Here is an 11,390-nt window from a genome sequence, read left to right on the forward strand (position 1 = left end):
TGTAGGGGACACTCTACAAAAACTTGACATAAATTCGTGGGATACCTTGCGCATTCAGATGATTTATTTTTATTTATTTATTTTTTTTTTTTACAAACTAGTTGTAATCTCTCCTTAATGTATGTATATTCCTATACATGTGTACATGTGCACGGGTATTATCACAGTCTTCTTCACAAAGTAGGCTCCTTTTTGCGTAATTTAAAAAAAAAAAAAAAAAAGTAAAAGAAGAAGCAAAAGGAGAAGCAAAACAAGAAATAAAGCATGAAATAAAATGAGAAGAAAAACAAGAAATAAAGCATGAAATAAAATGAGAAGCAAAACAAGAAATAAAACATGAAATAAAATGAGAAGAAAAACAAGAAATAAAGCATGAAATAAAATGAGAAATAAAAAGGAGAAAAAAAAAAAAAAAAAAAAATCGAAGTTATACACAAATGAGAAAACAAAAATCAACATCAATTGAGGGTGATGGTGTATTAGGTTGTGTGGGTATTCTCACGTACAATTACACAATTAGTGGTTTGAGTTTTCACAAAATCTGTGACTTTATTTTTTTTTTATACTTTTTTTTTTTTTTTTGTACCCACACGAATGAGTGTATGTTTGTATGTAGATAGGAGAATGTGTATCAGTGTGTGTACGTATGAATGTTCTACAAGTATTATCATATGCTCCTTCACAAACATGTGTATGTGTATAAGCACACATTTCACTTTACGTGTGTGTTTTTAAAAACATAGGTTTGCGTGGACGGACAAAATTTGTCAACTCTTATTTGTTAAAGAGTGTATGGATTACAAGAAAATCGAATGAAAAATTTTAAATATCAACAATTTTGTTTTTTTTGTTTTTTATGCTTTAAAATGTTATGTCTTTATTAGGTCTCGACCGATGCTGTTTTGATGTTAATAGCTTTCATGACATTAATATTGATATTAATATTATTTCCATTTTTTTTTTTTTTTTTTTTTTTTTAAATTACTAAATGGTTGTACATATTTTTTCTTTCATTTTTTTGCACAATTAATAAAAAAAAAAAAAAATAATAAATAACTATATACAATGTAATATAATGTGATATAATTGATATAATTCATTTAATATGATATTATATGATATGATATAATATGACATAATTTTTTTTTTATTTCCTCCCTTTTTTTTTTCTTCTTCTAAATGTTTCTATTTTTTTTTTTTTTTTTTTTTTTTGGGGTAAAACATTTTACAACATTTTTAGAAATATTTTTTTTTAAGAAATGTGAAAAAAAAAAAAAAAAAAAAAAAAAAAGAAGAAAAGAGCTCAACAAAATATAAATTTTGTGCATTATGTAGAACGAATCTTTTAATTTCTTTTCCTTTTATGTTAAGTTTTATGGTCAGCTTAATGGCCACTTTTGTCGTTACTTTCGCTGCTAGTTTAACCCTTAGTTTCACCTCGATTAGTACTCGCGGCAAAAGAAGCTTTAATATCACACCCTAACATTAGCATATATACCTGTACACACATATGTAGGCTCATGAAGGTGTGCGATAATGTGGTACTGGGAAAGAAGGTACATATGTGCACACGTTCATGCACAGACATGTAAGTCCTACATGTTAAGCAAAAAAAATTTTAATTTCTATTCTTTTTTTCCTTATACATACACTCGCATGCAATGTTAAATTAACGAGCCCGTGATGATTGTATATATTCTTCTTGTGTAGAATGTAACAAAATGCTTGCATTTTATAAGTGCTCAAATGACATGTTCCATAACGTACACAATTACGTGCTTCTGCACAATAATACCCGCGTTATGTGTATATGTGTATATATATACATACGCATGTATACACACGGCTAGGAATTATATGTCCTCGTGTGAGTGTGTGCACTCGTCTTATGATTATTTGAGTTGAAGGGAAACTGTTTTTAAAAAGAGAATTTATTTCTAGAAAAAACACAGCCGGTGTTAGAAGCTAGCTTGGGGGAGGGAATCGTGGTGGAATAAAAGTCGACCTTATAAGGATGCATCCTTCACATTGCCACAAAGATTATTTTTCTACTTTTAATTTTTCTACTTATATTTTTTTTTTTTTTTTTTTTTGCATATTGCGAATTTCATACAAAAGCGAGATATTACTTTATTGATATTCCTAAATTTTATTTCTCATTTTTTCGTGTTTTCCTGGTTAATTTTTTTTTTTTTTTTTTGATTTCTTAATAATGCTACACACGTTTTCTGCAAAAATGGATTCGCTAGTGCTCGAACGTATGAACAGCCCGCATGACATGCAAATACACTCGTACGAGTAAGTATACATGAAGGTAGAAATTTTATTTGGATTTTCAGTTTTCTTATTTCTGTTCATGTTAAGTAGAACGAAATTTAGAAGAATCAGGGATTAGAGTTACACGTCTTCATTCAAAAGAGGCTAAAAATTGAAGAAAAAATAGAAAGCCTCAAAAAAGTAACACCACCACAGACACACACTTGTGCATATACATGTATCTGCCACCTCCCTTGGGTGGATAAAATTATGGTACGAAAAAAAAAAAAAAAGAAAAAAGAGAACTGTTGCACTTTTCTTATTTACATGCTCATGCATGAGTACAATTAGCAATGGTTTAGAAGTTTTTCCACCTTTATAGAGCAATGCAACAAATCAGAACTAAGCAAACTGTGTCTACTAAGTATATTTCTACAGAAAATGTAAGTCAACTTTTTTTTTTTTTTCTTCAATTAAGTGAAGTGTTTATAGAATAAGCAATACATCGTTTTATTCAAGTCTTGTTTTTATCAAAATGTACAGGTGATAAGAATTTTCCCTTTCTTTTTCTTTTTTTTTTTTTTTTTTCACCTCCGTTTAATACCGTTCTTTCATGGATTAGTAATAATTTTACAATTTTATGGGTTTCTTCTTTTTCATTTGTTTGTGAGGACAAGATATTTAAAGAGAAGTCACTACGTAAACAGTTTTTTTTAGGACGCGAACAAACGTATGTACACATATATAAAAGTACACTTATATGTATTTTTTTTTTTTTTTCGTTCGTGCACAGAGAGAAAAGATATTTTATTTAAAAGCCCTTGTTTGAAAAAAAAAAGAAAAAAAATGACATATATAACCGAAGGAACCCCCCCAAAAGTTCACATCCTCTTCACTAAACAAAAACACATATACACATTCTAGTGTGTGCGTAAAAGTGTAACAATTTGATTTATCAAATATGAGGGATACACTATATTATTATATTGTTATGTGTGAAAAAATAAACTCTTTTAAATATACCCAATTAAATTTTGTGAACATTGACTCATTGAACACCCTGTTGCATGAATTAACATACCAAATGTTCAACAATCTGTCAAAAATTATTCAGAAAAAAATGGACGAGAATAGCTAGACAAATAGAAAATGAAAAAATAGTCAGGCATAAAAAAAAAAAAAAAAAAAAAAAACAGCTAGCTCGATGTAAAAAAACGAAATAATGTAGAACAGTAAATGGGGAAAAAAAAAAAAAAATCCACACCCTATGGTCATACACATACCATATTGTATAGATAAAAACTTAAAAAATGTACCGAAACATAAAATGTTACCACGGGATATGTGTCATAAAATTATTCACGTATATGTACAAATTTGTGTGTTCCTTTTCTGTACACATTTTGCGCCAATTTATCCTCCATGTAGTATGTGCGTTGGTAGCTGGTGATGTGATGTTTTGGGTGTGTCATAATTTTTGCTTAACGGTCTAATGTTTTGTAGTGTAGGAAATTTGAATCATTTTGAGAAAAAAAAAAAAGATAAAATATATAATAGAAATAAGCTGTATATAATTTCTAACAAAAATGAAAGATGTCATGAAGCATTATTTTTATTTCTGTCACTTTGTGAAACATATAAAATTCAGTTTTAGTTTTTTAAATGGTGTTAATCTTGTGTTGGTGCGAGTGCTTACATTTGGTAGATTAATTGTTTTTCATTATTTTCTAGCTCTTTCTTATTAATGTGGGAAGGGATGTGTGACAGTAAGTATATTTTCTTTCTTGGGGTATAGAGAATGTGGGGCAAGAAATGATTCGTATGTAACTATGCATGCACGTGTGTATGCGCTTGTGTATATGTGGAATAGAAATGTTTGTTACTAACTGCTAAATACTTCTCATGGTAACCCTTTTTTTTTTTTTTTTTTTTTTTGGTATGTACAAAATAAAGAGGAGAAAAGGAAAAAAGAAAATTTATCATTAAAAATAGACACGTATGTGTGTCTCGGTGGGGGAGGTTATTACCTACATGCTACTTTATGTTTACCCGCGATGTTACGGAGCACATACGGTCATCACACGAAAGGACATGTGAGTAATATGTGGCAATACTGTGTATATATGCACTTGTGCATAATGTGAGTGCAAGCACATGTACATATGGATGAGCTGCATGTATATAACGAAGAGAGGAATTAAAAATAAAATAATAAATAAGTTTATATATATAAAGGTCAATTCTGTACAAGAATGTGCATTAATTTCTTCTCTTCCCCCCCACATCACCCGTGAATTTTTAATTCATTTTTTTTCTTTTGTTCAGTTCATTTCATTATTCATGCGTGTGTTTACTCACATGCATGTATGCATATGTTGCTTGTGCAAGTAAACAGGGCATATTCGCGCTGGCATGGCTCACATGCTATATGTATATTAATGCGTACAATTATGTATATGTGCGCATACAAATATGTATATTCTCACCCATGTAAAAATGTATATGTATATATATATGTATATGCATATATATATGTATATGCATATATATATGTATATGCATATATATACATACATGCACAAAACATGACAGGGCAAAGGAGTCAAATTAACGTTCCATGCAAATGCGGGGCGAAAATGTGAGACGTTAACTCTTTATATACACCAACCTCTTCTCTTCTGCTTTAACCTCATGCACAAAATCCGCCCACATATTTCCCACTGGAATTGACCTTTACGTATCTTAGATTTCACTCTTTGTTCCTATATAACTCCAGTTTTACCACACCCATATTTCCTAATTCATCATCTTATGTATTTGATTCATACTATTAATTACACTCATTTATATTTCACTTATTTGCTAATTTTACACAGGTACTTTGTTATTTTTATTTTATTTTTTTTTTTTTTTTTTTCTTTTCCCCCTCTTTTTTTTTTTTTTTTTTTTTTTTTTTTTTTTTCTTTTGCCTCAGCACATTCATTTTACTACATGAAGGTAATTTTTGTTTACAAAATGTACGTATTGTCAGCATCACGTTTTGTGTTTTCATAGATAATTACATGCTTAGATTCTCACGATAAAGTTACACATTCATAACTTTCTCATATTTTCGTGAGCGCTCTAAGGATGGTAATGCCCAAGGGGGGAAGGAAAAAAGGTATAGAGTTCTTTGTTTATGAATTTTTACCATGCATATATGAATGTATGCAAGTGTGCAGGTATATATGTGAGTATACACATGTGCAAGTATACACTTATGTAAGTATACACGTATGTAGGTATACACATATGCAAGTATACACGTATGTAGGTATACACATATGCAAGTATACACGTATGTAGGTATACACATATGCAAGTATACACGTATGTAGGTATACACATATGCAAGTATACACGTATGTAGGTATACACATATGCAAGTATACACGTATGTAAGTATACACACATGTGAGCATATTTGTTTTTTTTTTGTTTTCTTATGCAATTATTCTTATGAACCCTACACATGTATTATGTGTATGTGCATTCATCTATAGATGTCCGTTTGTGTATAGCGAAAAAAAAAAAAAAAAAAAAAAAAAAGCAGCGTTATAGATGGTGCTGAAAGAGGTAGTACACTTGAAAAATTATGATACTTTTGTTACCGCTTACACTACCTCCACCGCCCTTTACATTTATAACCTCTTTTGAATATTCAATAGGTGTTAATGTTACAAAGCAGGCAACTGATAAAATAGAAAAAAGAAAAAAAACAAAAAAAAAAAAAAAAAAAAAAAAAATATCAAAAAAACAACAACATAGTTGAACCGAAAGTACATTCACCAGTTTACCATGTTATGTATTCCTAATCGAATGCAATGTTAACATTTATTTAATGTTAATTTTTCATATTCTTAATTTTTGAGATCTCATTCCTCTCACCCATTCCCCGCAAACATGTAGGTGCATACCTGTGCGCGTGGACATTCGTCAGCACATGTGTGGGTTTTATGTGTGGTCATCTACACACGCAGACGCATATATACTCGTATATATACATATATGTACGCATATGCACACACTTTTCACTTTGTCAGTTCCCCCTCCCCCAGAATGTCATCGTGCACTACTGTATCCATGAAGATCCATGTATGTGTGTCCATTTTGACGTTACATTTTCCCCTATGTATCCCTATTTTTGTGTTTTTAACTTTTGACAGCGTTTGGTAACGCAATATGTTTGGTGTACTGTGTCACACAGTATGTAATGTTTTTTTTTTTTTTTTTTTTTTTTTTTTTTTTTTTATGATACATTTTTGGCCTATTTGGGCTTACACACGTTTGAGATTCATTTGATACGTTTCGGTTTTTTGCGCTTCAGTTTTGGAAAACAAGCGCATCTCTCCGTTTATTTTCTCTTCATCCATCCGCTGCGTGTGTGTGTGTTCTACTTTTGTGTGGTACTTTGTGTGTTATATTTTTTTTTTTTTTCATCTTGGCGCGCACCAAAGTACGGACCCGACACAGGTTCGCTCCTTAGCTACTGGTGATCCCACATCCATATTACAACATGGGGAGTGACAGCTTACCGATGTCTCAACAGATGTACTTCAGCACACACAACGCCCTAAGGATAAACGATGAAAATGATGTAATTAGTACTCTGTTTTATGAAATAAATGGAAACAGACATATTAGTTTGTTGATATTTCCATTTTACGATGTTCAGATGTTAAAAAGATTGTTAATAAAAAAATTAAATTTACCAGGAGTAAAAGTAAATGATATTATCATATTTTACAAAGGAATAAAATTACCAAATTATAGAATTATAAGTACATATTTGGATAATACAGGTCGAAGTGAAAAAAAAAAAAAAAAAAAAAAAAAATTAAATAAATTATATTGGGCTATAAAAGATACGAATCCAAATGCCTCTATAAGAGTAATAGACCATAAAAGTTATCCTCCATTTTTTGAAAACATATTAAATGACATAAAATTAGCTTTTAAAAAAAATATTTCTCCAAAATTGACTATGGATGGTACAGGGGGTACCTATCTACTTTTTAATAGTAAGAAAAAGGTATGTTCTGTTTTTAAACCTTTAGATGAAGAAGCATTCGCCCCATTTAACCCAAGAGGGTATGAAGGAAAAATGTATCAAGAAGGTTTTAGATCTGGAGTATTATCAGGTGAAGGAGCAAGCAGAGAAATTGCTGCATATATATTGGATAACAATTATAACAATTTTAGTAATGTACCTTGTACTATTATGGTTGAAGCTTGTAATCCTCATTTTAATAATAAGAGTAAATTGAAATATATTGATCACGAAAATAATTTGAAATGGAAAAGTGGATCATTACAAGAATTTATAGATTCTAGAGAAAGTGTTGGAAATTATGATTACAAACAGTTTAGTATAAGGGATATACACAAAATTGCTATACTTGATATACGAGTTATGAATCTAGATCGCAACGATGGTAACATTTTGGTTTCTCCTTTGAAAAGTTTAAAAGATTCTTGTAATCAATTTTTATATAGGAACAATAGAAGCTTGGGTACAAGTGACGAGGATATTCTCAAGCGAATAGTTACCATTGATAAAAAGCCTTCTAGGTATGGCATTTGAAAATCTCGACCTGTACATAACTTTTATCTTTGCTTCGTTTCTGTGTATGTGTCGTTTTTCTTTCATTGAATATGGAGAAGTGGCATATACATATACTGTCGTCTATTTAGGGTGGTGGTGATGGTGATGATGATGATGATGATAGGGGAAGTGTGCTTATTTTTCCATTCTTCCTGATTCTCCACACGTCTTTTTTCCGTTACACACCTCCTATAGGTACAGCTTAATTCCCATAGACCACGGGTTGATCATGCCACACATAATGGACGTTGCTGAGATTGATTTGGTTTGGTTTGAATGGCCTCAAACAAAGGTAGGCAAGAGTTAGAATGGGGATACAATCCAATTTTGTCTTCTCATTTAATCCTTTTATTTTGTCTTCTCATTTAATCCTTTTATTTTGTCTTCTCATTTAATCCTTTTATTTTGTCTTCTTATTTTATCGATTTCTTTTGTCTTCTTATTTAATCCTTTTATTTTGTCTTTTCATTTTATCGATTTCTTTTGTCTTCTTATTTTATCGATTTATTTTATCTTCTCATTTTATCCTTTTATTTTATTTCTTTTGTGTACACATTAAATACGTGTTACTTTTATATGAACGTGTCATTTGTATGGAAGGAAAAGGGCACAAAAATTATCAACCATGTTACTACTCTTTTTTCTGTTTGTTTTTCCGAATTTGCTATGCCTTCCCTCTCCCCATTCCATCTTAGCAGTGTTTTTCACACTGCTTATCTTATTACACTTCTTATCATATCACACGTCTTATCATATCACACTTCTTATCTTATTACACCGCAGGTCCCCTTCGATGACGAAGAGTTGAAGGTTATTTTCATGTTCGATCCAGACAAGGATGCAGAAAAAATCAGGAACAAATTGCTAATCAGAGAAGATTGTATAAGAACTATGCGTGTGTGTACACGTCTGTTGCAGATAGGAGCCAGAATGCATTTGAATTTGCACGAAATTGCAAAAATCAGTACAAGGAAGAACATCGATGAGCAATCCATTCTTGAGAACCTTGTTAAGGATTCCATTGTGCAGGTACAAACCCATCTAGAGGTGTTGAAAGAGATATTCCATAATGATAGGAATTTTATTCCCTCCCTTGCGCATGCACAATACATTTTGTACGCACATACAAAGTGTTTCTTTATATCTCGTCTTTTCTCTTCACAATTCCCCTACCTGGATGTTCAAACGTGCAAGAGTGATAACTGTAGAGTGATAACTGTAGAGTGATAACTGCAGAGTGATAGTGCCAAAGTGATAACTGCTGAGTGATAGTGCCAAAGTGATAACTGCTGAGTGATAGTGCCAAAGTGATAACTGCTGAGTGATAGTGCCAAAGTGATAACTGTAGAGTGCTAGCTGCAGAGTGATAGGGAAGTATTATCGATTCACGCGCCCCTTTTTTTTTCACATGCACACGTGACAGGCATATCAGATGATGGATTACACCTCCCTCATGAGCACAAATAGATTGGGACACATACTTGACCTTGCAGAAATTAAAATTAGCAAAAAGAAAAAAATGAACAAGACAAAGACCTTAGAGAATGTTGATGAAGCAATGAAGCATGTCGACCACACGAACGTGAAAAATAAAAATGATAATATGTCATGTGATTTTCAGATCACATCTTCAAATAATCAGCAGTCCTTGGATGACATTATGGGAAATTCTCAACCCATAGAGAATACTTTAAATGTAAAAGAAGTAATTTCAGGAAAAGATAAACTGATAATGAGTAGCAACAATGAGGGACGTGTTAATAATTTTAATGAAGGAAATTCATATCTGAGTGGAAGTTGTAATATAGTGAAAAAATCTTCGCAAAGTCAGATCACAGATGGAGAGTTATTTTTGAATTCTTTCGATTTTCCTACGGAGAGACAGGTCTTAATGGAAATGCATCATAAGGAAGATGAGGTAAAGACTAACCAAGGGGTGATGTCTAATCCAAGGACAAAATATAAGAAAGGCCAATTGGTAGAAGAAGATGAAAACGAAGAAATAAATAAAAAAGTAGAAAATGCTTGCGAAGGGGTGTTGAGATACACATGTAGAAGGTCAAGTGATGATGAAGATTCAAAGAAAAATCATGATGATTCTAAAAAAAACATAAGCAATATTTTCGAAGAATTCATAAGAAAAGAAACAACGAATGCATATGATGGATTAATATATAAAAGATATAACTTTTCTGCAATTGAGGAAAATGAAAATAATGAACAGAACAGATCATCTATAAATTCTTTTGGTAATAGAAGTGATTACACTCTCGTTACTGCAAGTTCGAGCTCCTATAATGATGAGAAGGGTTGTAATAACTCATTTAATAGTGAATCTTCAAAGCAAAGTGGAGAAGTTAGTAATGGTGGAACTAGATCAAATGGAAAAGCCCTAAATGATAAAGCGGGTGAAAAGTATAAAGGACAAATAGAATCATCACATGATTCAAACGATAAGGATACACGAATTAAAAAAAGAAAATGTAAAAAAAAAAAAAAAAAAAAAAAAAAAGATTATAATGAGGATGAAAATAAATCACATGTCGAAAAAAGTGAGCACGTAGAAAGGAATGAAATGCAAAGTTTCAAATCGATTGGTGAATCAGATGAAAAACAAAATGAAGCAAAAAATGATTTTCCAAAGAGTGATGTCCAAGACCGGACATACAATGATGGGGGGGACGAGAATGACGATGACGATGAAGACGACGATGAGGACGACGATGAGGACGACGATGAGAATGACGATGATGTGCCTTTTAAAAAAGCATCAGGAACTATGAAACGGATAAGTGAAAGTAGCGGAACGACATATCGAAACATTGAAATGAATAAAATAAATTCCATATGGATGATAAGAGACAAGAATAATAAAATTATAAACGTCAAATGGGAGAGCAAAACATTCGAGAAACTCTTTTTTGAGATTTTTGAAAATTATGTTAAAAAGTACATTAACGATTACCATCCCGGGTGGAAGCAGTACCCATACAACGGTTCACAAATTACTTGTATCAAACATGCATACCTAAACAGCATAAAGTGAGTTATAATGGTTGTACTAATGGTTGTACTAATGGAGGTGCTAATGGTAGTGCTAATGGTAGTGCTAATGGTGATGTATTAGCACGTTTGTGTGAAACACATTAATGCTGTATGAATTTGCCGCATCATTGTTGAGGAACATTTGTTTGACCTTAGCAGTTATCTCAATTTGGTGACAATCCATAAACGCTTAAAGCATATGCAGAATATGTTATCCTCTTTCTCTCTCGTTCTATCTCTCTCGTTCTATCTCTCTCGTTCTATCTCCCTCGTTCTATCTCTCTCTCTCTCTGCTTCTCTCTTTCTCTTTCTCTTTTTTTTTTTTTTTTTTTTTTTTTTTTAAGTAAACACTTACGCCCAACACCCACCCCTCATTTTTATCAGTTCGCTTATAAACACTTTCTTGTAAAAATGACATGTCTAGAAGGAGAAAATAATAAATAAA

The 11,390-nt window shown here is 31.5% G+C and overlaps 1 protein-coding gene across 1 annotated transcript; it reads left to right on the top strand.

Moving 5' to 3' along the window:
* Positions 1-6,811: 6,811 nt before the first annotated feature.
* On the top strand, positions 6,812-10,946 carry PGO_082740 (phosphatidylinositol 3- and 4-kinase; the record flags this gene model as incomplete). Its single annotated transcript, XM_028687496.1, has 4 exons — positions 6,812-7,866; positions 8,096-8,192; positions 8,684-8,929; positions 9,324-10,946. The coding sequence occupies 4 exons, from the start codon at positions 6,812-6,814 to the stop codon at positions 10,944-10,946; spliced, it is 3,021 nt and encodes a 1,006-aa protein (XP_028543297.1).
* Between the last annotated feature and the right edge of the window lie 444 nt (positions 10,947-11,390).

This window comes from Plasmodium gonderi (genome assembly GCF_002157705.1).
Source record: "Plasmodium gonderi DNA, contig: Chr08, whole genome shotgun sequence".
NCBI lineage: Eukaryota > Apicomplexa > Aconoidasida > Haemosporida > Plasmodiidae > Plasmodium > Plasmodium gonderi.